The sequence below is a fragment of the Microtus oregoni genome, unplaced genomic scaffold, assembly GCF_018167655.1.
Source record: "Microtus oregoni isolate MIOR12 unplaced genomic scaffold, Mior012 000012F_ref0000307, whole genome shotgun sequence".
NCBI classification, from domain to species: Eukaryota; Metazoa; Chordata; class Mammalia; order Rodentia; family Cricetidae; genus Microtus; species Microtus oregoni.
Genome location: NW_024543071.1, coordinates 47,583,384 through 47,611,109, shown reverse-complemented (window position 1 = coordinate 47,611,109; position 27,726 = coordinate 47,583,384). Strand labels below are relative to the sequence as shown.

Here is a 27,726-nt window from a genome sequence, read left to right as displayed (position 1 = left end):
CTCCAAGAGGCCAGGTGAGGCCATCCCGTGATCCTCCGCGCCCGGCCTCTCTGGCCTGCAACGTGTCTAGGGGCGGAGGCAGCGGCCACGGAGTTGGCTGCGTGAGGGTGGGGGTTCTCAGTCTCTTCGCTCGTGCCCATATCTCTAGCGTCGCTCTAGGCTCCCCACCGGCCAGCCCAAGGCCTCAACATGTCTTACAACTACGTCGTAACGGCGCAGAAGCCTACCGCAGTGAACGGCTGTGTGACCGGTGAGGCTGCCCTGGCCGGAGACCCCGGCGAGGGAGGGAACCCAGGCCTAGGGAGGCTGGCGGCCCCAGGGGCGGCAGGAACAAGGCTTGGGCCCGGGGAATGGAAGGCGCTGGTAGCCGCGGAACGTCCCTCTCAGCTCGCGGCCTTAAAGGAGCTGTTTCGCCACGCGCCTTTTGGGCAGTGCAAGCTGTTTTTGAGGGTCCCTTTTGCTCATGGGAGGTCACTTAGCTTTGAGAAACGGCCCAGGCCCGGTGGGACAGAAGGTGTGCATGCTGATTGAGCCTCGAAACTGGCCTCATGTGGGCAGGGGAAAGGGGGAGATAATAATGGGGGCTTGGAATCAGAATTTTCCGGTGGTTGTGCGGGAGGTGGAGGAATTTGAGTTATTTCTGCACCCCCCTCAAAAGGGTGAGCAGCCCTCTCCAGACCCACCCTTTTGCCTGGGGGGAGGGTTGTTTACTCGAGGGCGCTGCTGGAGAACGAGGTTTGGTTGGCCAGCCAGTGTGCAGGCTCTGCCTTGTTTGTGTGCATGGCTCTAGATGGGCAATCACACCCCCAACCAAAGAATATTCATCCTCAACTCATATTTCCCTTTGAATGTTCAGTCCTCAAACTCGTGTGTTTATATAAATGCTAATCATGATTTCATAACAAAAGTTCCTTGTTCAGAGAGCTAAGAGTGGATTGCTTAGGAAGCAAAGGGGTGTGTAGACAACACAGAAAGCTCTGAGAGTTTTTCTTCACTTTATCTTTCTTGCGAAGGTTCTGGGAGGCTTTGGATGAGAACTCAATGAGACACACCTTTTAGCCATCAGCTTCAATTATTGTCTGCTGTTCTAATTTAGAAAGGAAACCCCAACAGAACCATCAGAAGGGTTTTCGTGTTTATAACCTGTTGAGACAGGCTGTTGCCCATTATATGGTACTTTTTTTTTTTTTTTTTTCGAGACAGGGTTTCTCCGTAGCTTTTGGTTCCTGTCCTGGAACTAGCTCTTGTAGACCAGGCTGGCCTCGAACTCACAGAGATCCGCCTGCCTCTGCCTCCCGAGTGCTGGGATTAAAGGCGTGCGCCACCACCGCCCGGCTTTATATGGTACATTTTTTTTAAAGCCTAATTAAGGATGTATTTTGTTGAATGTGAAGTGAGATATTGAGGTGCTGTGTTTGGTGAGGAGGCAAGGTAAAGGTACTTAGGTAGCCTTAAGAGGTACTGGAAAGACCCATCCTCCAGCTTCCAAAGTTAGAGGCTCTCTTCTTTCAGGACACTTTACTTCTGCGGAAGATCTGAACCTGTTGATTGCTAAAAACACAAGATTAGAGATCTATGTGGTCACTGCAGAAGGCCTTCGGCCAGTCAAAGAGGTGGGCATGTATGGGAAGATTGCAGTCATGGAGCTTTACAGGCCCAAGGTAAGTGCTCTTAGTTGGGGCAGACAATGAAAGAACCTTTAGTTGTGTGTTTTATATGATTCTTTGGGGTGACGGCTTAAGTAGAGAAGCACTCTTTTGCAAGTTTCCTATAAGGAGAGGTTTATAAGGAGGAAAACTCCCAAGTTGGTTTCTTTTTTTTCTTTTTCTTTTTTTTCTTGAGACAGGGTTTCTCTGTAGTCCTAGCTGTCCTGGAACTTGATTTTTCAGACCAGGCTGACCTTGAACTCACAGAGCTCTGACAAGCGCCTCTACCTCCCACCACCCAGCCATAACCGGTTATCTTAACAGTTTCGCCATCACAACTAGAACGATTGTGAAAACAGTGTTTTTGAGGACCAAGGTAGTAAGACTTTGGAGATCGACTGCAGATTTAAATGTTACTACAGATTTTTCTCTCCAAATACTTTGGTGAGGGAGAAACATTGCATTTTTCTTTCAGAATTTGAACTGAGTAAGATGAATTTTAGGTTAGAATAGATGAGAACCTCTTGTTTACAGAGCCTAGAGATGGAGAACTGTGATAGCAAGGACTAGATGTTTACCAGCTTCAGTCTGGCCTTTTGTACAGCCCCTTAGGGCTTGTGTGAGCTTTTGTCCTGTAACAGGCGCACTGAGTGTTTTCTCGGTGGGGACAGTCGGCTTTGGAAAGTCCTTTAAAGGCATAGCATGCTTAAGGAATGTTTAAAAGGCTGGGCAGGTTGTTCCTGTTTTTGAAAGACCTTCTTTTGACCCTAAAATGTTGGATTTCAGGGGGAGAACAAAGACCTGCTGTTCATCTTGACTGCTAAGTACAATGCCTGCATCCTGGAGTATAAGCAGAATGGCGAAAGCATTGACATCATTACAAGAGCCCATGGCAATGTCCAGGTGAGGTGGCTACTTTAAGATGATCAATTTTTCTGGTAGGGCTGTCAGGTTTCAGTGATGAACAGTGAAATGTCAGGGCATCGCACTATAATGAGAGAAACAAGTAAGCCCACATGGCTTGAATTGCCTAGCTAGTCCAAGGAAAAGTGAATAACTCACCTAGCCACTCATGAGAAAAACAAATGTGTTGGTGTTTGGGCTACCAAACTATGTCAGGTGCTCTCATCTGCCTGGGAAAGCATTGTACCCACCCAGTATCTTCTGCTTTGACTACTGAGCTTCTTCCCTAATTCCAGGGGTTTTTCCCCCCACAGGACCGTATTGGTCGCCCCTCAGAGACTGGCATCATTGGTATCATTGACCCTGAGTGCCGAATGATTGGCCTGCGACTCTACGATGGCCTTTTCAAGGTCATTCCCCTGGACAGAGACAACAAAGAGCTCAAGGCCTTTAACATCCGCCTAGAAGAATTGCACGTCATTGATGTCAAGTTCCTGTATGGTTGTCAAGCACCTACCATTTGCTTTGTCTACCAGGTACAGGACCCGAGGAAAGAGGGAGAAACTGGTTTGGAATGGTGGGAGTGGGATTTTTGCCAAAGGAATGTCTGCTGAATTTGGTAGCAGGGCAGGGAGAAGTGTTGCTTATTTTCTAAAACATTTGACCAAAACAGTTAATGTGGGTCAGATGTTTTTTTCCTTTTTTGCTTTTTTGGGTGTAATAGTATTGGGATCAGCAAATGCTGCTGGGTTTATAGCAGGTTTTAATCCGGAGATTGTACTCCAGTTGTAGGCCTTGGGGATTTTATAGAGTGACCTAGTTTATCCTTTGAGTCTCTTACCAGTATGCTAGAGGATTATAAAAACTTGGCTGTAGAGAAATGATTCAGAACTTGCCTTTACAAGCCAAGAGAAAATACCTTGGGTAGTGCCTTACTTTAGTCTTTGAAAGAGGTTCACATGTTGTCTAGCACTCTCTTTCTGGTGACTTGCTGGCTCTTGACTTCTATTTTAGTCAGTGCCTAAAACTTTAGCAGAGCTGATCCTGGGCAGCTGTTCTCTAGTTCAGATTTGTTAAGTGGGGGTAGGGCACAGACATCCAGACTAACATGCCTACATCTTGGTAAAATCTCAGCCTTTAACAAAGGGCCAGGCTACATGAGGTCAGGTTACTTGCCTATGGTCCCCTAAATGACAGAAGAAATAGATGGTCTACTTCCATGCTGGATGGTAGAGTATAATGCACCTGAGAACACTTACATAGATAGCCCTGCAGAGTAATGGAAATATGGTATGTGGTATTTTATGTTTTTGGTATCACCATAATGCTATAGTCCTGAGACTGATTAACGTAAGGTTGAGTAAAGCTGAAACTAGTTGAGGTTAATTTTATTTATCTTACTTATTAACTATCAGAACTGAGATAAAAAAAAACCTTCGAATTTCTTTTCTTTTTTCAGTTTTTATAAATATCAGGTCATTAAAACAATGTTGTTGATTACATGGGGCTGATTCTGGCCCTGGCTGTTCCCAGGCCAGGGATGCCACTTGTGAATGCTCTTCATTTCTCTCTGTGTCTCAGAGGCCCAAATCCATCTTCACTTGAACTTTTTGTGAAGATGGATGGAAAAGTTTATCAACTAAAAGTGACTGACTATGCCAGCAGTTGAGTACTAGGTGCCTTCTGTGAAAGGTGCTTTGCTAAGTACTTCACAGTGGCTGAGGTGTGCTCTTGCGTTGGAACATGTTAAATTCCTTCCATGGTTTCTTAGACTTTGGTCTGAGCTTGATTGAAGCCATCTTCTGTTGGCTGAATGTCGTTTTCTCCCCTGCTCTTTAGCCTCTTAAACGTGACTCTGGCAGCTCCGAGACTGATGTGAGTCATGATTCCAAAAAAGGAGGGGAGCCGGGCGGTGGTGGCGCACGCCTTTAATCCCAGCACTCGGGAGGCAGAGGCAGGTGGATCTCTGTGAGTTCGAGACCAGCCTGGTCTAAAAGAGCTAGTTCCAGGACAGGCTCCAAAACCACAGAGAAACCCTGTCTCGAAAAACAAAAAACAGGGGAAGAGTCACGATTCAGAAAAAGGAGAGGAAGATGGAGTTGACAGTGGCGGGTCTGAAGCATTTTTTGACTACCTTTAAGGGAGCAATAAGTTCTGTTGTCTCTGCGGTCACTTCTTCAGAGTACTCTTGAGAGTTGTGTCAAAACAGGGTCTGGGTAGATAGCTCAGTGGTTAAAGAGCTTGCTGTGTGAGCACTTAGATCAGAGTTCTTATCCCCAGCACCCATGGAAGGACTAGTGGGTGTGTAGCCTACCTGTAATTCCAGCCTTAGAAGGCAGAGACAGGGTTCCCCAGGAACAGGCTGGCTAGCAAGGCTAGCACATTCTAGGTTTGATTGAGAGACCCCGTCTTAATAAGGTGAAAGGGCAATTTATGGTATTTCCCAACATCAGCCTTGTACCTCCAGATTCACGTGCACATGTGTAGATGCATCCTCACACATAAAAAATGGGGGAAAAGGAATTGTCAAAACATTCTTTTTAATCTTAAGATTTAGCTTCAGTGTCTTTCTCTCTTTAGTTATTTGGTAAATTCCTTGAGAACAAGTGAACTTACAGTGCAGCCCCAGGGTTTTCCTCTCAGTTCTGTGTTACAGTGTAGCAAATTCAGTTCCCATTTGAACTTCACTGGTTGCTTGAATTATTATTACAAACAGCACATTTTAGACCCTGTAGTCTGCTCAGAAACTAATCACAGGCTCAGCAGGTATTCTGACAGATAAGGACAGGAAGGTTGGTGTGACAGGATTATCAAATCCTGGGTGGTGGTGGCTTTGTCCCTTACGGGACCCTTACTGTCTGGGTTGCCTTAACGACTAACAGTTCTGCCCTTTCCACCCAAGGATCCTCAGGGGCGGCATGTGAAAACCTATGAGGTGTCTCTGCGAGAGAAGGAGTTCAACAAGGGCCCTTGGAAACAGGAGAATGTAGAAGCTGAAGCTTCAATGGTGATCGCAGGTTGGTGGATTTGGGGGAAGTTGTATCCCTTGTCTGATCTGGTTTTCTTTCTCATCTCCATCTGCCATTTTAGTGCACAGTGGTGAGCTCGTATGGTTTTACCTCCCGAGTCTCCTTCCCAAATGTTTTTTGTCCATTCTCATTTTTTCCCCCTTTTTATTTTCTTTTTTGGTTTTTCACGACGGGTTTCTCTGTGTACTCTTCTTGGCTGTCCTGGAACTCATTTTGTAGACCAGTCTGGGCCTGAACTCACAGAGATCCTCCTGCCTCTACCTCCCAAGTGCTGGGATTAAAGGTGTGTGCCACCACGCCTGGTCCATTTCTGACTTTGAAGATTTTATTTCTCCCCCAAAATTATAACTTTGCTTTCGAGGTATAGGCATTGATTGTAAGACATTGAGATGAATTTGCAGAGTGTCATGTTGAGTTGTGTCTCATCATTACTGAAGGGACCCAATGGAGCTTATCTAATCTGACTTCTTTCACAGATGAGGAAATAGGCCAGTGGGGCTTGCCCAGGCCTGCACATAAGTGGAAAAGCCTATCACTCTTCCTCTTATACTCTTCTCCCTTATGTTGTCTATTTTACTTTAAAATCCTAAAACAATATTAACTCTTCTTAAAGGTGATATTGATGTAGGAACAAGAGTAGAGACAAGGAAACAAGTAAAAGCCTTTTGTTAGAAAAAGTCAGAAGTATAGGAGAGAAACTGGACAAGGGTAGAGGTGCATATGGAAGAGCATTGAGACTATTCCCTACCCTTCCGAACTACAAAGCACCAAGAAAAATTAAAAAAAAAAAAAAGCCAAATGCCTGTAAATTCAGTAGACTGAGGCTTGGGAATCACATGAACTTAGGAGTTTAACACCATCGTGGATAGTGTAGTAAGAATTCCCATCTTAAAATAAACAAAATAGAGTTCCAGTATGTAGTTAAGTGGTAGAATATCTGTCTACTTAGCTGGAGGACACCCTGGTGCTTAGTACCACCAAAGTCAGGTAACAACAGACCCCACCAAAGTTAGAGAATGACAAGTCTAGGATGTCTAAGATGGGACTCTCACAAGCCTACATGTATGGTAATATTTCTTGGGTTTTTGATGTCCTTTTTTAAAATGATAATTTGTCTTAATAGCTGAACCAATGCCTTTGCTGCCTCTCTTAAAAGATCCAAACTACTGAGCCTTTTAATGATGCTGATTTTCTTCTGTAGTCCCAGAGCCTTTTGGAGGTGCCATCATCATTGGACAGGAATCAATCACCTACCATAATGGTGATAAATACCTGGCAATTGCTCCTCCTATCATCAAGGTGAGCAAATGTTTTAACTTTTTCTTGCTTGTACCTTTATTTCCCTTGTTCTTAATTGGGGTCCTCCCTTTATCTCCATCTGTCAAGAAGAGATTCATACATATCTATCACATTGATCGCTGTGTACATAATAAGTTGGTTATTCTTGGAACATGTAGAGTAGCCTGTTTTTGCTTAGCTTTGTTGATAACTAGGAGAAATACTGCTTACTGTTTTGAAACACTGTAACATTAAGAAGAGAAGGTTTGATGTTTCAAATTTACTCAGCTGTAGAGTACATACCCAGCATGTAAGAGGCTTTGGGCTTAATCCCCCACCACCAAGGAAAAGAAAATTTTTAGCAGACTCTATTGCATGTAGTCTTTTTAGGGCTTAATACATTGATAAATTATATAGACTTTTAGAGATGAGTCATATGGGGGCTAGAGAAATGGCACAGTGCTTTAAGAGCTCTAGCTCCTCTTTGGGAAGACCCAGGTTTTATTCCCAGCATGCATATGGCAGTTCACAACTGTCTGTAACTCCAGTTCTAGAAGATCTGATGGCTCTTCTGGCTTCCATGTGACACGGCACATATGTGGTGTGCAGACATAATGCATTCTGGCAAAATACCCATATATGTAAAATTAAAAACTGAAATTATTCGTAAAAATTTTAAGTCTCACTACTTTAAGCCGTGAAAGTTAGACCATAAAAGCTTAGTCTTATTTTCTTTTTGAGTATAGGTAATCTGTGGCAGCTTTTGTAGTGCAGTGAATATATGCATTACATGCTTATTATTGTGTTTTCCACATGCATATGTGTGGGTTTTTGTTTTTATTTTCATTTTTTGGAGAGTGGAGGTTGAACCCAGATCCTCACACATTCTAGCTGAAAACTGTAACACTGAGCTATACCTTAAGTTCTTTTGTTCCAGGTCTCTATTTCTGTTTGCCATAGAATGTATGAGTAAAATTTAAGGTATATTAATTGACCCCTCTAGAAAATTACCTTCATAGTGTAAGGGCTGCCTTTTTTTTTTTTTTTTTTTTTTTAATGTGAGCCGGGCGGTGTTGGCGCACACCTTAATCCTAGCACTTGGGAGGCAGAGGCAGGTGGATCTCTGTGAGTTCGAGACCAGCCTGGTCTACAAGAGCTAGTTCCAGGACAGTCTCCAAAACCACAGAGAAACCCTGTCTTGAAAAACCAAAAAAAAAAAAAAATTAAATGTTTGGCCTATGGCTCAGGCTTATAACTAGCTAGCTCTTACATTTAATTTTTTTATGGTTTATTTAACTTTATTTGCATCGGTGTGAAGGTGTCAGGTCCTCTGCAACTGCATCTTCAGACAGTTGTGAGCTGCCATGTGGGTGCTGGAAATTGAACCCGGATCCTCTGGTAAAGCAGTCAGTACTCTTAACCACTGAGCCATCTCTCCAGCCCCTAGCTCTTACATTTAAATTAACCCATTTCTATTAATCTGAGTATTGCCACGTGGCTGTGGCATTACTGATCTGCTGGCATGTTGTTCTTGGGCAGCTGGATGGCGTCTCTCTTGAGTCTGCCCCTTTTTTCCTGTATCTCTCCTTGGATTTCTCACCTGGCTCTATCCTGACTTGCCATAGGCCAAAGCAGCTTTATTTATCAACCAATGAGAGCAAAACATATTCACAGCATACAGAAAGACATCTGCATCAACTCACACTTCCCAGAGCTGCATCCTAGTGAGTGTGAGGACAGGTGATGACAGAATGTGCAGGAAGAACATCAAGAGGACGGTGACTCTCAAGAGCCCAGAAAGGGCTTTCTCCAACGGGAAAGCTCGGGCTGTTTTGCAAAAATAACTCCAAAGCAATGAGGGTCAAGCTAGAGCGTCCCAAGTAGGAAAAATTATTGCTTGCCGTGTCCAACCCAGGAGCTGCACCATCATTTGTCCTGGGGGAAGGTGACTCCAATGGCCTTCCTCGCCTCCTCAAGAATTTCAGCCAAGAGCTCACTCTCTGCCAGAGGAACTACGGGACTTTCCAATTAAGACCTTTGCGCAGGCACTCGTGGATGTGGTTCGCTTCATAACTCATGCATGATCCATTTAAAAAATTGTAGTTTTTCCTGAGGGCAGGTGGAGGGAACTCTTTATGCTCACCATTCACTACCAGCTCCGTTGGGCACCATGTTTTGCAAATCTGGGCCATGCCCTTGGTGCCAATCACGTATGCTGTGTTGGGGAGGTTGGAGCTGATGCTACAGGTGAAGCTGCCGTGGACCCCTCCTGGGTACTGAAGTAGCACACTAACGGTGTCGTCCACACCTGTTTCATGGATCCTTCCCACGGCTGAAACCTTCTCTGGCTTCTGCGCACCAAAGACCATAGAGAGGAACTGCACGCAGTAGATGCCTAGGTCCAACAGGCTGCCGCCGGCCTGGCTCTAGTCTGTGGATCGGGGTAAATGGCTCAATTCTGCCCCAAATTCTGCCTGGGCCACTCCTAGGTCCCCAACAGTTCCTTGGGCCAAAACTTCCCGCAGAGCCTCCATAGCAGGAAAAAACCGGCTCTAGATGGCCTCCATAAGGAAGATGCCCCGAGAACGGGCCTCTGCCACCATCTCCCGAACTTCGGCTGCATTCACGCCCATGGGTTTCTCGTACAGGATGGCCTTGCCCGCTGCCAGGCAGAGAAGTACCACTGCCTTGTGCTGGGGGTGCTGGGTGCCGACGTAGGCCACCTCCATGTTTGGGTCCTTTGCTAACTCCTCATAGGAGCCATAAGCCTTGGGGATGTTGTATTTCTGGGCAAACTCCTTTGCCCGGTTCAGGTCCCTCGCAGCCACTGCCACCACCTGGTGCTCCGAGGGAGGCAGTGAGCTCAGCACGGTCGTAAAGTTGCTGGCGATTAAGCCAGCTGACACGATGCCCCAGCGCAGCGCCATCCTCTCCGCTCTCCACTGCCGGTCTGGAATCTACGGCCTGCGAGCCCTATTTACTGTCTTACATGTCTTTTTTTTTTTTTTTTTTTTTGGTTTTTTGAGACAGGGTTTCTCTGTGGCTTTGGAGCCTGTCCTGGAACTAGCTCTGTAGACCAGGCTGGTCTCGAACTCAGAGATCCGCCTGCCTCTGCCTCCCGAGTGCTGGGACTAAAGGCGTGCGCCACCATCGCCTGGCTTGTCTTACATGTCTTATAATCTGATTTCTTTGGGGATAAAGTGACTTGAACTTGGACAAAGCAGTGGCCTGGTAGGGTTTCAAAGGCATTACTAAAGGCTTCTGGTTTGGGCTGTAATGACTGCTCCTTCTTGTTTGGCAGCAAAGCACTATTGTGTGCCATAATCGTGTGGATCCTAATGGCTCACGATACCTTCTGGGAGATATGGAAGGACGGCTCTTCATGCTGCTTTTAGAAAAGGAGGAGCAGATGGACGGCACTGTCACCCTCAAGGATCTCCGAGTGGAACTCCTCGGAGAGGTAGGACTTGTCCCTGCTCTTGTCTCATTCTTCTAGATGCCTAGTCAGTCCAGATGTGTGGTCATGCACAAGACCTAGTGAGGTGTTATCAGTTCATCTGTGGAAGTTGGGTTTTGTTTTGTTTTTTGTCAGACAGGGTTTCTCTGTAGCCATGGCTGTCTTGGAACTCTCTCTGTCTAGTAGACCAGACTGGCCTCAAACTCAAAGAGGTCCGCCTGCTTTTGCCTCCTGAGTGTTTGGGTTAAAGGCATGTGCTACCATGCCTGGCTTTTGGGGAGCGGGGAGGTTGGTCTTTGAATGAGTTAAATAAATTAGCTATAGGAGAATTTCACATGCGGCTGGGTGGTCTCTGAAATGTAAAAAGAAAGTGAAATGACTGAATGTAGTGTATTACACCTGATCTTAGCGCTTAGGCTAAGGCAGGATAGTAGGAAGTTCAAGGCTAGCCTGAGCTACATAGCTTAGCACACCCCCCACCACATACACACTCCTGCCCCTGCAAAACAATAAAACAAAACTTAAACAAACAAACAGCCCAAAGACCTAGACCCTCGGCATATGTTTACAGTTGTGTAAGTTGGTCTTGTGAGATTCGTCTGCTTTTGGGACCCTTTCCTCCTTCCGGCCGGATTGCCTTATCCAGCCTTATTAGAAGAAGAGGTGCCTAGTTTCACTGAAACTTGATGTACTACGGTTGGCTGATATTCATGGGAGGCCCACCTGTATCTGAAGAGAAACAGAAGTGGATGGAAGGGAAGGAGGGAGGGGACACTTTGGGTTGTTAAAACAAACAAAAAAAAACAAAAATAAAAAATAACAGAAAACAAAAGTACCAAAAGCACAAGCATAAAAAGAGGAAAGGAAACCGAAGTATAAAAAGACTACAGATTAATGTTGATATGAAATCTGGGAGGAGTTCCTTAAAGACTTAATGCTTTTTTAAAGTTTTGTTTTTATGTTTATTATTACTATTTTGATCTTTTGAGACAGTTTCTGTGTGTAGTCCTGGCTGTCCTAGAACTTGTTCTGTAGACCAGGCTAGCCTCAAACTAATTCACAGAGATCTGCTTGCCTCTGCCTCCCAAGTACTGGTATTTAAGGTGTATGCACCACTACCTGGCTTTATTATTTTTAATTATTGACATTTGCATACATATGTATCATTGTACCTTGTTTATATTCAGCCTCTCCCTAGCCCTCTTCTGGAAAAGCTTAATACTTACGCAGTGAGTGACTTTGAGAGGTTTCTAATTATTTTATGTAGACTAGAGGTGTTGGCTTTAAAGTTACTGCTTGGAACTAGCACCTACAAAACAAGCTGTGGGTTTTTCTGGGTGGAACAGAAGTGGACAGTCAGAAAATTGAGGGATGTAGAGACACGTGATTAATGTGTCCTAGAGATCTGAAGAATTGTTTACTAAATTATAAATTACGGCTTGTGGGGGTGGTCTCTCAGGAGTCACTTGGTTGGGTAGGACAATACTTGTGACCTTAAAGGGTTCTAATTTCTGCTATCTGCCAACTTGCTTCTAGACCTCCATTGCAGAGTGCCTAACATACCTCGATAATGGTGTTGTATTTGTTGGGTCTCGCCTAGGTGACTCCCAGCTTGTAAAGGTGAGAAAACATCATCCTCCTAGTTTTCTTTTCACTGTACTTATTATTTTTTTCTTAAATTCATTTGTTGTCTCTCAGCACTTTCTTGGTTATCCACATCTCTTCTATCTACTGCTTTGCTTGATTAATTTAACTTTTAACCTGTGTCTTAGTGGTTCTTTAGTAAACATGTCTGGCAGAGTGAAGTTCCCTATACATTCAATGATGAACAAGACTCAGCTTTTACCCTGAAGTGGGTCATGGTCTAATGTAATAGATTATTCCCTTCTTTAAACTTTGGACATTTTCCCTAGGAAAATGCTTTTAAATATTTTAATTTAATTGATTTGTTTGTTTGGTATTTTTTTGAAATAACATTTCTTTAGGTAGCCCTGGCTGGTCTGAAGTCACTATGTAGAACAAACTGGCCTCTAGCTCAGAGATCTGCCTGTCTGCCTCCCAAGTGCTGGGGTTAAAGGCATGCACCACCTGAACATTTTGATTTAATTGCTTATCTGATGCTGTGCACGACTCCAGGTTCAGATTTGTTGCCTGGTAGTGGGGACGGGTTTGTTTGGCAGCAATCCCCTTCTGTAAGTATCTTTTGGAATACAAAAGACAGATCTAGGAGGATCGAGAGTTTCTTTTGAATAATTAGGGATGTTCTGGAACTAACATTGTTCTTTTCCTCTTAGCTCAATGTTGACAGCAATGAACAAGGCTCTTACGTAGTGGCCATGGAAACCTTTACCAATTTAGGACCTATCGTGGATATGTGTGTGGTGGACCTGGAGAGGCAGGGACAGGGTCAGGTAAGGGAATCCTCTGGAAATAGATGCTTGGTTGCTTATTTAGCTGTCCTTGTTTGCTTATCTAGAATGAGGAGTGTACATTGAAAATAATATTAAGGTCCTGTTTGCTAATCTTGATGATGTGAGGATACCTAACATTATTGTGTGTCTATCTTGGTGTGACACTCTTTATTACCTGTAATTTAATGAGCACCTTGTTAGATACATTCTTGGTTATCCCAGAATTGGGGAAACTTAAGACTGAGAAAGGTGGAGTAATTTACCCAAGGTTATCTTGTAAGTAGTAAGTTATTGTGTCTGACTCTAGCTCTTTGTAGTAAACCAGGTTCCAGGTTCTACGCAAGCTTGCTAGGAGCAGCGATGGGAAATTTTTGCTTTTTGAACTAGGATATCTTGTCTGCTTGGTAAATTTGAGGGGCTCTGAAGATCAACATCTAATGTAGTCTCAGATGTGGTTCCACAGTAGGGTCATGGGATTAGGGCTGGCATGTTCTCTTGAGGGGTTCTTGAGAAACCTTTTCTCTATTTGCAGCTGGTCACTTGCTCTGGGGCTTTCAAGGAAGGTTCCTTGCGGATCATCCGGAACGGAATTGGAATCCATGAGCATGCCAGCATTGACTTACCAGGCATCAAAGGTAGCCTCTGGTGGACAAAGGATGCAGCTCTTGCTTGAGTGACTTTGGCCTTTGGCTTCATTACATGTTGTGAAGTCATTTTGGTGAGAGCTAAAAGAAAACATCAGATGAGGAGTAAGAAAAGTGATGACAGACCATGCATCGAAATGCATGTTTAAAGTACAAATGAAAGCTTTAATGGTTAAAATTGGGTACCAGTGTAGTTTAATGTGGAAACAGTCACTAACTGTAGGGAACTGACAGGAAAAGGAAAGGCTGTCTAATGAGACTTTTTAAGTATAAACAAATTTGGCATAGTAATGCACACCTTTAATCCCAGCACAGGCAGGGGGATATCTGAGTTCTAGGACAGCCAGGCCTATGTAGAGAAACCCTCTCTCAAAAGGGGTTGGGGTTAGGGTAACCTAAAATCATGACAGAGTGGTACCAAACATCTGCCTCATCAACAAGTGTGAATGAGCTAACCTTATCTGTTATGAAGGAAGTGATCACACTATATCATACAGCAAAGCCAGTTCAGAGTTGTGTGCAGGAGGCACAGCTCCAAAAAAGTAAGTCAGGCTCTAAACAGTTACATGGATTTAGAAAGAAAGCGAACATTTAACTACAAAACTGAAGAATCAACTGAAACACTGTAGACAATTCAGATGTGTTAAGGAAACAGGCGATCAGAGGAACAAACTGAAACAGCTTTCAGGTAAGCACAGTTAATTAGAAGTAGAATTGAGAAAAAAGGCAAATCACAAAAAAAAGTAAAAATACCCCAAACTCCAGGAATAATACTTTAAATAAGAATCATATGAAGCGTGTTACAAGGAGAACTTTACTACTAAAGGATTAAAAAGTGGATTGAGCAAAGTATTGGGGAGATGGCTCAGTGGATAAAGTGCTTTCCTGAATGTGTGGGAACTAGGGTTCAGATTCCTAGACCCATGTAAAAGGTATGATGGGCAGAATCCGGATCCCCAGGGCAAACTAGCTAGTTAGAATAGCTGGAATTGGCTATTTCCATATTCAACAAGAGACTGCTTCAATAAATTAGTTGGAAAGCTATTGAGAAAGATACCCAGTGCCAGCTTCAATCCTCCAGAGGTACACATGTGTCCATGTACTCTTAATCGCTGCATACACACATGCTTAAAGAGTGATCTAGGCCAGGCAGTGATGGTGCATAGGCTAGATGGTGGTGGCGCACACCTTTAATCCCAGTACTCAAAAGGCAGAGGCAGGTGGATTTCTGTGAGTTCGAGGCCAGCCTGATCTCTAGAGCGAGTTCCAGATCAGCTAGGACTATTATATAGAGAAATCTTGTCTCAGGAAACATCAAAAAGAGTTTGATCCCAGCACTTGAGAGGCAGAGGCAGGAGGATCTCTGGTTTCCAGGCCAGCCAGGGCTACACAGAGGGACCCTGTCTTAACCAACTCCCCCCCCAAAAAAAAATAAAATAAAAAATAAAAGGGAAGGGGCTAATGAAAAAGCTAATGAAAATAAAAATCATAAAAATGTTCTTTGAGTTTTTCTATAAAGTATATAGAGATACTTTATAGCTTAGCTTTTTTTTCTGTTGGCTTAAATTAGTCCACTTAGAAAAAGAATAGTGAGAAAAAACTTTGAAAAGACCAGTGAGAAGAGACTAATACCCCCTGCCCCCTCCCCCCCACAAACATGTTTCTAAGCCTCGATTGAAAGTAGAGTTGGTAGTTAGGGTGGATGCAGCTTAGTAGTAGAGCACTTGCTAGCACAAATGAAGCCCCAGTTTTGACCCCTTATACTGTAAAAGGTGGTATACACATATAGTGCACCTGCTGCTTGGAGGCTTTCATGGGATTGCTTGACCTTGGATTATCAGAGCCAATCTGAGCAAAATAGCAGAACCTTTAAAATTAAAATGACTGTGTTGGTGCATGGATAGGCAGAGTCTGTTGGGATTCAGAAGTCTAGAAAGAGACATAGTTCCACATGAAAATATGTTGTCAGTGGTGGCATTCCAGTTCAGTATGAGATCTGTGAGACGTCAGATGAATAGGACCAGGATGATGACAGGCATTTGGGAAAGATAAGTTTGGGCCTATTATATGAAGAACTAGGAAAAGACATTTACGAATTTCTTTATAATTTTAGAGAGGGGAAGATCTTTATTTATTTATTTTTTTTGCAATTTTGGAGATTAAATCTCTACGACTGGGCAAACATTCTACTCCTTGGTTGTATACCTAGTTTTGAAAGATCCTGTTTCAGAAAAATAGGTTCGAGAGTGAGGAAGGCACCCAGTATGAACCTCCAGCCTCCATGTACCCATGTACTGCATCCCTGCAAATGCACACACATTCAACAAATACAGAAGCAAAATAGACAAATTCAGCCCTATTAAATGCTAAAACTTGTCCAGAAGCAAAACAAAAACACATTTGCTAGGTCAGAAATGACAGTCTAGATAAAATAGTTAAAATAGTAAGACTTAATCTTAGAAGTCTTACCTCCCTAACTTAAATGATTTCTAGAAAAAAGAACACCAAATTTTTGTTCCCCAAATCGGCAAAGATGGCTAATAGGTTTCAACTACAGTAAAAGTAAAATACAAACCAAAAGTAAATGAGCTAAGTATGACATAAGTATGTAGAATGTGAAGTCAGCCTGGGCTCCACAGTAAGACGTTGTCCATGGCTTGCCCAGGCTCTTCTGAAAAGAAATAGCCACAATCCTCTTTATCAGAAGTCTAAAACACATTGTTAGCTGGGCTGTAGGAAGTAAACATGCTTATGCACTCCTTATAGAGAGACTGTCATCACCAAGCCAGGTTTTGTGATTCTCCCACAGCTTCTCCATAACCTTCATATGCATAAAGTGGGAGATGTGAACTTACTCCTTTTTGATACATCTGACCAGTTATGTATTCTGGTACAGGAAATGAAACAGGCTTGATAGAACTATAGCATGTATTGTTAAACTAAAAGGCAAGGTGTAGGACATTGTGATAATCAGTTTCACATTTGTATTTGTTTGCAATACAAATCTTCCCTAGTAAAAGCATTAGTATAAACAATAACTCCTACTGAGTACTAATTTGGGGAATAGGTCAGAAGAGGTGTAAGGTGAGACTTGGCATATACTTGAAAAACTGCTGGGGGGGCTGGAGAGATGGCTCAGTGGTTAAGAGCATTGCCTGCTCTTCCAAAGGTCCTGAGTTCAATTCCCAGCAACCACATGGTGGCTCACAACCATCTATAATGGGGTCTGGTGCCCTCTTCTGGCCTGCAGACATACACACAGACAGAATATTGTAGACATAATAAATAAATAAATATTTAAAAAAAAATTGCTGGGATCGCCTTTAATCCCAGCACTTGGGAGGCAGAGGCAGGTGGATCTCTGTGAGTTCGAGACCAGCCTGGTCTACAAGAGCTAGTTCCAGGACAGGCTCCAAAACCACAGAGAAACCCTGTCTCGAAAAACCAAAAAAAAAAAAAAAAAAAACCTGCTGGGATCTTAACTAGGGCTTCACATTCTAGGTAAGTGGTTTTAAAAGTATGACTTATTCAGAGTCTAAATACCAGGAAGAAACAAAATGGATTTCAACTCAGAACTCTTGTGACTCAAGAATTTCTGTCCCCCTCATTGCACAGGATGCCCCCCTCTTGGTGTACTATGTTTTATTCCTTGTTCCAGGTTTATGGCCTCTGCGATCTGACCCCAGTCGGGAGACTGATGACACTTTGGTACTCTCTTTTGTGGGCCAGACAAGGTAAGGGCAGGTCTGGTGCTGCTTTACTTACGGGATGAAGGTGCACAGTTGGGAAGCTTGTCCCAGGCTAACCTAAGCTTCCCATTCTGCTCTGCAGAGTTCTCATGCTAAATGGAGAGGAAGTGGAAGAAACAGAACTGATGGGCTTTGTGGATGATCAGCAAACTTTCTTTTGTGGCAATGTGGCTCATCAGCAACTTATCCAGGTTAGAGGGGACAAATGACTGTGACTTTGATCTGACTTAGAATGCAGGATAGCTACTACTAGATTTTAGATTAATCTGTTTTTATGGCATTAGAAATAATATAGAAGTTCTGGGGGAGAGGGGAAGCTGAAAATATTTGATTTCTTAATGTAGAAGTAGCTTATAACTTTGGAGTAGATCCTTTTAGCTTTGTTTTCCTCTCACCAATACATGGGTATCAGTGATGCCCATGATAAATATAATTTTGTTTGTTTTTAGCACTGTGAGACACTGTTTTCTACCTTAATTTTAACACTGACAAAAAATATTTGTTGTTTCTTTGAACCAAGTTTTCTCTACATAGTCCTGGCTGGCCTTGAATGCACAGAGATCCACCTGCCTCTGCCTCCTGAGTGCTGGGATTAAAGGCATGTTCCACCATGCCCAGCCCTACCTAAGAATATTTGAAAAAAAAAAGTGTGAGGAGGGGATAGCAAATACAACGAATGACAAAAAATAATTTAGTTCTGTTAGCCACATGTATTAATTGTGCAAAGCACTTGCTCTATGCTGGTCCTTGCTTAGCATCATTCTTCACAATGGGACAAATGACTATCAGTCTCTGTTTTCCATGAGACTTTGGTTTCTAAACTCATCCATCTTTTCAAGTTTGGGGTGACCTGCTAACTTTCCAGTTTTTGTATTTTCCTTCTCTTTGCCATCCTCAGGGGTCTTCCCAGTGATAGGCAGGGTATTTGAATGCCTGAGTATTAAACAGCTGTTCATCTTTACCTACTGGTTTTCCTTTAGGCAGCTAGCAGAAGTAGATTGCTAAAAATCCTCCAGAAGGCAAGTTCTGTAGGTTTGTGGGCCATGTGTGGGAGGAGACCAGATAATGAGTGCTTGCTTTGTCAGTATTATCTGAATATTGTGCAAAGACACATTGGCTCACCTATCATTAAAAAACTTTCATTTCTAGTTTGATGGCTAAGATGAATTAAAAGTCATAGTGTCATCCTGCTTTTTGTTGGAGTTGTAAAATAAATATTTGCTTCATTTTAGAGAGTAGAGTTTAGCTCAGTGGTAGAGGGTGTGCTTAGTATTCATGAGACTCAGGCACCAAAACAAGTTATGGTATAGCTTTGCTTCTGTTGCTAAGGAACATTAAATAATTTTGATGACTTGTGCCCAGAAGAGACCATGGATATATTAGGGATCTGATTTTAAGAAAAACTGTGAGGCTGGTGGTCCCTGGGTCTGAGCATATTGATACCTTTCTGGCTGTTGCAGTTGTCACTGCCCCAGCAAGCTTCAGTTATAAAATAGACTCACATACACTCCCACACACAGAGTGTATAAACATTAAGTAGCTTTAGGTCAATTTCCTTCAGAAAAAGTGATGTCTATTGTAGTTAAACTATTGAGAGACTTTGAGGGAAAGTACACAGATTTGGCACTCCACGTTCATCAGTCATATCCATGAATTCCACCAACAGTGGATTTAACAGAAAACAATTGTGAATTATGTCTGTACCAAACACACATGAAACACACACACACAAATTGCAGTGTAAAGGGATGATGGTATCATTATTCACTAAGCAATGTTTATCCAGCATTTGTATTGTTTTAGGTCTTATAAAGTAATTTAGAGGTCTCGGTACATAAGCATAGTTAGTGGTAGAACAGTTAATGCCCTGACTTTAATCCTCGGCCCCAGAACAAAAGATGATTTATAGGATATGGAAAGATAAACTTAGGTTATGTGCAAGTACTATACCATTATATGAGAAATTTGGGCATCTGCAGATTTTGGTATGCTGAGGGTTCTGGAACCAGTGACTTGACTGTATGGCAGAAGAACTGTAGTTTATCAGTGTTCTAACTAGGGGACAGCACTGATTCCTTTTTGCAAATGCTTAGAATATCTGTTAACTTTCTCTAGATCACTTCAGCATCTGTGAGGTTGGTCTCTCAAGAGCCCAAAGCTTTAGTCAGCGAGTGGAAAGAGCCTCAGGGCAAGAACATCAGTGTGGCCTCATGCAACAGCAGCCAGGTGGTTGTTGCTGTGGGAAGGGCGCTGTACTACCTTCAGATCCATCCTCAGGAGCTCCGGCAAATCAGGTGCATGTGTGTCTTTATGTCTGCTTAGTATTCTCTCCTCTGTGGAGCTTCTTTGGTCCCTGGATTCCTTTCTCTGCCATATTCATTTCTCTTGATTTAGCCACACAGAGATGGAACATGAAGTGGCTTGCTTGGACATCACCCCATTAGGGGACAGCAATGGGCTGTCCCCACTTTGTGCCATTGGCCTCTGGACAGACATTTCAGCCCGTATCTTGAAGCTCCCATCCTTTGAACTACTGCACAAGGAGATGCTAGGAGGAGGTATGTGCTATTGGTATCTTGGGTTAGGATCCCTGCCAAAATACGGAACAAGAATTCAAAGTCCCTCTTTCCTACAGAGATCATTCCTCGGTCTATCCTGATGACCACCTTTGAGAGTAGCCACTACCTCCTCTGTGCCTTGGGAGATGGGGCTCTTTTCTACTTTGGGCTCAACATTGAGACAGGTAAGAAAAAGCACTTGAGTGACGCCTCTTTCAGAAATAGAGAATGGAACAGTGTTCTTAACCTTGCAATGTGACTTTGAGCCTTAACCAGGCTTAGTGTCCTGTTTCTTCCCTTCTCATGCTGTACTTTTCTGCAGGCTTGCTGAGTGACCGTAAAAAGGTGACTTTGGGCACCCAGCCCACAGTGTTGAGGACATTCCGTTCTCTTTCTACCACCAACGTCTTTGCCTGCTCTGATCGGCCCACTGTCATCTATAGCAGCAACCACAAGTTGGTCTTCTCCAATGTCAACCTCAAAGAGGTGAACTATATGTGTCCCCTCAACTCAGATGGCTATCCTGACAGGTGAGCCTGTTTTCTTAAGCAGGAATCACTGACTGAGGGCATTGTCTTGCTTCTCCCACCCTCCTTGACCTCTCCACTGCAGCCTATGTTTCCTTAGTGTCAAAGTCAGTAAATGACTGTGATGGGAAGTATGGGATGGGGATTTTTATTAGAAACATCTGCAAGCTTTGGCAAAGTAAGTATGAGTGGGTAATGGGTAGTATAATCCTGAAAAGAACAGCATAGGGATTTTTTGAGACCTCAGATTCTGAGGTGTTAGGCTTTATAATCTCTATAGTCCAAGAATTTTTCAGGTGATTTACATTATTAAGTTTCAGACAGGGTCTTTTTTAGGGGAGAACATGGGAAATGACAAGGTTTCACTCTGTAACCCTGGCTGGCAGGGAACTCAGATCCACCTGCCTCTGCCATCTAAATGCTAGGATTAAAGGTGTATGCCACCACACACTTGACATTTTAATTTAGAACCATTCTAATTTAAGATTAGATTTAGTGATCATTATGTACTTCCCTAGTTCCACTCAGCAGCCATGGGGAAAGGTGCTTAATAGAAATGAATGGCTAAAAGTACTGAGGGTTGGGCCAGCCAGTGAGTCTTGTTATGTGAGATTCACTTTGCTACCTAGAACTCTTGATTCACAACCTTGGCTGAACCTTAGCCAAAGCTGTTAGGTCCACTAAGACCAGTTACCTGACTTAACCTCATTGGTAAACCAGGCATCGGAATTAGCTCTTCCCAGGTGAAGTGGTATGAGTTGGGGTTAAGCTGGTGTAGTTCTGTCTTGGGAAAGTCTTTCCTTGTGAAGTCACTCTAAACTGCAAGCCTTCTTTCCAGTCTGGCACTGGCCAATAACAGCACCCTCACCATTGGCACCATCGATGAGATCCAGAAACTCCACATTCGCACAGTTCCCCTCTACGAATCTCCCAGGTGAGTGTAGACCAGGGGAGATGCAGAGGGAGCAGGTAGATAGTGTCTCAGACTTTTGAGTGGCACTGTTGCCCCATACTTGTTTTGCAGGAAGATTTGCTATCAGGAAGTGTCTCAGTGTTTTGGGGTCCTTTCCAGCCGCATTGAAGTTCAAGACACTAGTGGAGGCACAACTGCTTTGAGGCCCAGTGCCAGCACCCAGGTGAGGACAGTGGGCAATGAAGGATGGAAGTAGAAATGGGACTTATTTAGTAGAGCCACTATGTGGGTGCTAGGTTCTCTATAAGAGCAACAAGTACTCCTAACTGCTGAGTCATCTCATCAGCCTCTTCACCATTTTTATTTGAAGTGACTTTTCCCGTTGACAGTGGAGTTCATCGCTTTGTAGGTTGCTTGAGTTCATCTTTTTTGTTTTGCATGATTGACTTGCAACATTGCTATTGAATTGTCTTCCATGATCCTTCAATTTTGGGCCAACATGTCATTTGCATGTGTGATCTGGCTCTTTACCTTCAGGTCCCCAGCTTACTCTGAAACACTCTGTTCATCAGGCTCTGCTGCTTTGCCGGCATCAGCCTTCTAGTTCACGCTCCGCCTTGTGCACCTCCAGCCCCTGTTCTGCTTTAAGAGGGATGGCATGCCTTTTCTCTGTCGGCAGGCCCTGTCCAGCAGCGTCAGCTCCAGCAAGCTATTCTCTAGCAGTACTGCTCCTCACGAGACCTCGTTCGGAGAAGAGGTGGAGGTGCACAACCTCCTCATCATTGACCAGCACACTTTTGAAGGTGCAGATGAGCTTTTCTGTCCTTTTCACCTACATTCTCTCTGTAAACTAGCCTATGCTGGGCTCTAGAATGTTTCTGGATCCTGACAGGGTGGTAGACTCTCCTAAGGGATAAGCAAGATTGGGGGTGGGGCAGAGAATATATCACTGACACCTGTCAGTTGTTCCAAATCTGAAGCATTAGGCATTCTGTGGGAATGGGCAGTCTGGAGAGGCAGGGGCAGCACGTGACACGTGTTCTTATACTACCACAGCCTCACAGAAGCATGTGATTGTGAGGGCGAATGGAGGTAAGTGTCATTAAACAGGCATCTCTCTCCTCTCCTAGTGCTTCATGCCCATCAGTTTCTACAAAACGAGTATGCCCTCAGCCTGGTCTCCTGCAAGTTGGGCAAAGACCCCAACACATACTTCATTGTGGGCACAGCCATGGTATATCCTGAAGAGGCAGAGCCTAAGCAAGGTCGTATTGTGGTGTTCCAGTATTCAGATGGTAAGTGGTGGGCAGTGTCCTGATTATGAGGGATATGAAATTCTGGGAAAGCAGGTAGCTTCTTAAGATCTCAGAGCCTAAACAGAATGACTTGGAGTGGGAAGCAGATCTTGGTACCCACTGGAGTCACTTCCATTGTCTAGGGACTTGTGCTTCAAGCTGTACTTCATGTCAGTATATGCTGACTCTATTGGTTTTTCAGTTGAGAGAGGTTATAGGCAAATCTAAGCCAGATAGGCAACCGGGGGATGCTCTTTACTTGGTGAAACGTGAGCTTATAAAAGAGACTAAAGAGTATCTCTCCTGTTCCCCAGGAAAACTACAGACTGTGGCTGAAAAGGAAGTGAAAGGGGCTGTGTACTCTATGGTGGAGTTTAATGGGAAGCTGCTTGCCAGCATCAACAGCACGGTGAGGTTCATAGCATGTGGCCTTGTGCTTCAGGTTGCACACTTTGTCTCTCCCTTAATTCTGTTAGGAGTTGCATGTGTGTTTTAGAGATAACAGAAGAGTGGGAATAGAGAATGGATTCTGAGCTTTAAATACTAGTATATAATTAGGAAAGATGTGTACCTTGGTGGTAATAGTGAATGGACCTTTTCTGAGAACAGTAAAGTCACCAAGGATTATAGCCCTGTTGTAGGGATTAGGTAAGAGATGACTATTTCCAAGTATGCCAGGGAAGGTGAACTTCAGCATGGGGCGCACATCTGAAAGCTGCTGGGGGGGACAGCATGGAAGATGGCCTTTCTTCATTGCTAATGAATGAAGAAAGAGGCCCCATTTCAATTAGAGTGAAGGGAATGTGGTTAGTGACCTTGCTTATGAGGTTTACTAGTCATTACATTTCTTTCCTTAAGAGTGCAAACCTGGGAGGGTAGGACTCTGGGCGGGGGGGACAAAATACTTAAGTGGTCATGGCTTAATACATTCAGTCAAGGAGTTTATAGATGTGTAGAAGCTGTGGTGAGATTATCTGTGCCCTGAAGGATCTACCAGGGAGGCCTGTCAGCTCAGATAAGCTAAGCTGGTGGAGCCCTGGGCCATGCCAAGTACTGTTTATGAAGTACCTTCTTTCTTTTGGGAAAGAGGTTGAAATTGATTGCAGTGGAGAGATAGTTTTTTGTTGTTGTTTTTTAAACCGCCTTGGGGCAGCTGGAAGTGGCCATAGAATCTAGTTCTTCAGAGTCCTCTATCACAAACAAGTGTTTCTTGTTGGCTTTTCCCATTGTTTGTTCTGCTCATTGGGTTCATACAAAAAATTTCAGGAATAAACAAGTTTCAAAAGGGTTCAGATAGGTAATATTCTTTCTGATTAGGAGATTGTGTAGGTGGATTTTTTTTTAAAGGGGATATTTCTATAGCTTAGTTACCAGTTTTAACCAAAAAAAGGGTATTTACAGTGTTAAATTTACACAATTATCTCCTTTACTTAGACTCCTTTTATGTTAAAAAAAATCCTATTCATAATTTTTTACACTCAGTTTTCCTATTCCAGCAGTATATGTACTGAAATAACTGTTCACTCATAAACCACATAGACTGTTTTCCAACCTACCCTACTCTGCAGGGAGTGGATGATTGAGTCGGGTCTGGGCTCCCAGGCTTATACCTTGTGCCTTCCCAGGTGCGGCTCTATGAGTGGACTACAGAAAAGGAGCTCCGCACTGAGTGTAATCACTACAACAACATCATGGCCCTCTACCTGAAGACCAAGGGTGACTTCATCCTGGTGGGCGACCTCATGCGCTCAGTGCTGCTACTTGCCTACAAGCCCATGGAAGGAAACTTTGAAGAGGTAGTGCAGGACTTGAGCTCAGAATTCTTGCATACAATGACTCCTTGCCAGTATTGAGTGGCAAAGCATGGCCAAGTCCAGTGATGAAGGTCCTCCCTCAACCACATTCAGTATCCTTCCCCCACCTTGCTTATCCTGAAATTATAACCAATGGCCTGTGTTGGCCAACTTTAGGGTGGGAGGAGGAGGGGAGGGGGGATAGGACTGAGAGGTAATCTCTAAGGTGGTCGTAATTAAACATAGGGCTGGACCTTCTGCAAGTAGGCTTTGGCTTCTGACCAAAAGCTTGATGAATCTCAGAACTGGGTTCCATACACACTGGAGACTATACTTACTGTTCTTGTTTATTTTCAGATTGCCCGAGATTTTAATCCCAACTGGATGAGTGCTGTGGAAATCTTGGATGATGACAATTTCCTGGGAGCTGAAAATGCCTTTAACTTGTTTGTGTGCCAGAAGGACAGGTGTGTGGCCTTTGCAGGAACATGGTTAGGACTGGGCCTCTGGATCTGTTGGGCTGAGCAAGTTGGGTGCTATATGGGGCTTAAGTGTGACCCTTGATAGTTAGAATTTCCTTTTCTAAGACTTAGAGGATTTGTAGACTGCCCTCCAAATGGTTTTCCCCAGGATATTCAGTACATAGTATCTGGTCAAACATGGTCCTGTGTTGAGGCCTCCTTAGGGAAATGGGTTCAGAAAGTGACATCTCATGTCTTTCAGTGCTGCCACCACTGATGAGGAGCGGCAGCACCTACAGGAGGTTGGTCTCTTCCACCTGGGCGAGTTTGTCAATGTGTTCTGCCATGGCTCCCTAGTTATGCAGAATCTGGGCGAGACTTCTACCCCTACACAGGGCTCGGTGCTCTTTGGCACAGTCAACGGCATGATAGGTAAGGTCATTCCTGTAGGGCACACTCAGCTGCAGCAAGCTTGTCCCTGGTTTGTCTAGGCTCTGAAGTGCTCTATACCTCACTGCCCCTTCTTTCTTCAGGGCTGGTGACCTCACTGTCAGAGAGCTGGTATAACCTCCTGTTGGACATGCAGAACCGACTCAATAAGGTCATTAAAAGTGTGGGCAAGATCGAACACTCCTTATATCCTTCCTGCCCAGAGAATTGTCCGCTGGGAAGCACATTCCAGCACATGCAGAGAGCTGAGTTTATCATAGCTGTTTCCGGAAATGTTTTACTAGGTTTTTTGCACAGAACAGGGTTGTTTTTGTTTTTAACGTTATGTATGCATAGGGAGGTTTCTACCATGGTTTTTGGGACATTGTCTCTTACTGAACTCTGGAGCTCACTGTAGGATAGACTGGTTAGGCAGTGAGCCCCAGTGACCCTCCTGTCTTTGCTTCCCCAGTGCTGGGATTATAAGCATGTTCCCCATGTGCAGCTTTTTACTAGGTGTCAAATTGAGGACCTCATGTTTGTGCAGCAAGCACTTTACTGACTAAACTGTCTCCTCAGCCTGTCTTTGTAGTTTTTGTGTATAAAAATTTTCAGGCACACACAATAGTAAAGGGGGTGGTGATCTAGTGAATCACACTAAGCTGTGATGGTTCATCTTGGAATATACAATTATGTTGAGTTCCTCTACAAGGTCTACCTTAAAGAGAGCTCAGATCACTGTAGGAGCACATCTTTTGAGGGCTCAGAAGAACAGGGGAGAGTAAAGAGAAACTGAAACTCCAGAAACTAAAGGATCAGCCATCTAGGGACACCAGAAACCTTCCTATGCAGGAGCAGTTTAGGTCCTCCCAGGCAAGGCATAGAAAAGCTTCTGCCTATGTGGCTGACTCAGGGAGGGTACTGTCTCGGTGTTTTGCTCACATTCAGATAGCCTGTTCTCTCCCTAAGTATTAGTTTATTCAAGGATCTTGAGGTTAGACTAGGTTGGGTAATATGGACATCAAATTCACGTGCAACACTTTTTGAGACCATCCATATTTATCTGGGCTTTACCATAACTTTTTTAAGGTAACCCAAAATGGATTTAGCAATAATTTTTACATTTTTTCCATTCCAAAACTCTCCAAAAGCAATATAGTTTTAGTAGAAACAGATTGTTTTCTATTCCACTTCTGACTCCCTCTTGCTCAGAGGTGGCAATGAGTGAGAGCAGCTACATTCTTTAACTCACCTATCCACCTGGAGATCCTTTCACACTGAGCGGAAGACAGAACCAGCTACAGGCTTCATCGATGGTGACCTGATTGAGAGTTTCCTAGATATCAGCCGCCCCAAGATGCAGGAGGTTGTGGCGAACCTTCAGGTGAGCTGTGCTGTGGTCATGCTAGGCCTTGTAAACAGGTGTCACTTCTGGATACTTGATTACTCCAGGTTTTTCTCCTAGAATTCACGGGGCCAGTAGCCCTTTGTGGCCCTCCATAATGCTTACCCAAAGAGGAATCAAAGGGAAAGGTGGTATAGTTGAGGCTTATGAGCTCTTCCTAAGTTAGCCCCACCACTTTAGCAAGAGGCCTGGGCTCTCTAGCAAGACCAGAAGGTAGACGGTGGAGTTAGATTCCTGGAGGAACTAAGCGTCACCAGTTGTGGAGTTCAGGAGGGCTTACTGAGGAGGGTGCTCCTGGGAGGGAATATTGAGTAGCGGAGGACTCAGCCAGCTTGACTGACCAGATCCCTAAGGACTAGGGCCAGGTTTTTGGTGAAACTTTTTTTCTTGCTGCAGCAATGGTGGCCAGTGGGCATCTCTCAGCCTACTGAGATGAGCATGCTGTCTTGTCTACATGGCCCTTCTTCCTGTCTCGTTTCAGTATGATGATGGCAGTGGTATGAAGCGAGAAGCAACTGCAGATGACCTCATCAAAGTCGTGGAGGAGCTAACTCGGATCCATTAGCCAAGGATAGATGGGCTCTTTTCCTGACCCTCCCTAAAGGCACTGCCCTCCTTCCTTCCCTCCCTTTCCCACTCTTGTTTTCTTGGCATGGGAGACTTCCCTGAGCTGCCTGCCCCTAGAGCCACAGCTGATCTGTGTGGAAACAGGGCTTTTTATAACTAAAACCAGTTCACTAGAGACCTAGGAACAGGCTGAAAGTGGAATATTTTCTCCCTGGATTTTTATAAGCCATCACCTTGGACCACTAGTCCTTGAATGGTATTGCCAGTTGGCTCCTTCTAGGGAGGACTTTTGCCGCTCTTTGGCCAAGAAGCAGCTCTGTGCACGTATGTGTGTGATACCCACACTCATGCTTCGTCCTCTACTGTCTTAACGTAGATTGTGGGTGTGGGGAGGTTGAGGTAGGGGGAAGAGGGTCAAGAGGGTTTCATTGTGTTGAAGTGAGAGCTTTCTTTTGCTTTCTTCTCTTGCCTCTGAGAACATCAGCCTGAAGGCCTATCAGGCCATGGGCTGCCTGAGTGGAAACCTGGGATGGTGGATAATTCCCAAGCCACAGCCCTTTTGTCTCGGGGAACTCCCTTCTTCACAGAGAAGGAGGTAGGGGGCTGTGAATTGGTTGTTAGTTTCTGAATTTTACCAAATAAAGTAGACTCTAAAAAGAAA

General features: G+C 44.1%; 1 protein-coding gene and 1 pseudogene across 1 annotated transcript; one reads left to right on the top strand and one right to left on the bottom strand.

Moving 5' to 3' along the window:
- Positions 1–52: 52 nt before the first annotated feature.
- Positions 53–27,726, top strand: Ddb1 (damage specific DNA binding protein 1). Its single transcript, XM_041661500.1, has 27 exons — positions 53–250; positions 1,513–1,661; positions 2,433–2,549; positions 2,864–3,085; positions 5,452–5,566; positions 6,780–6,877; positions 10,158–10,316; positions 11,850–11,933; positions 12,608–12,724; positions 13,257–13,359; positions 17,027–17,102; positions 17,200–17,308; positions 19,233–19,411; positions 19,512–19,675; positions 19,753–19,860; positions 19,998–20,205; positions 21,041–21,136; positions 21,227–21,338; positions 21,795–21,918; positions 22,246–22,410; positions 22,725–22,819; positions 24,036–24,206; positions 24,561–24,670; positions 24,927–25,096; positions 25,198–25,300; positions 26,354–26,477; positions 26,980–27,726. The coding sequence occupies exons 1-27, from the start codon at positions 190–192 to the stop codon at positions 27,061–27,063; spliced, it is 3,423 nt and encodes a 1,140-aa protein (XP_041517434.1). The 5' UTR covers positions 53–189; the 3' UTR covers positions 27,064–27,726.
- LOC121454245 lies at positions 8,783–9,821 on the bottom strand (annotated as a pseudogene).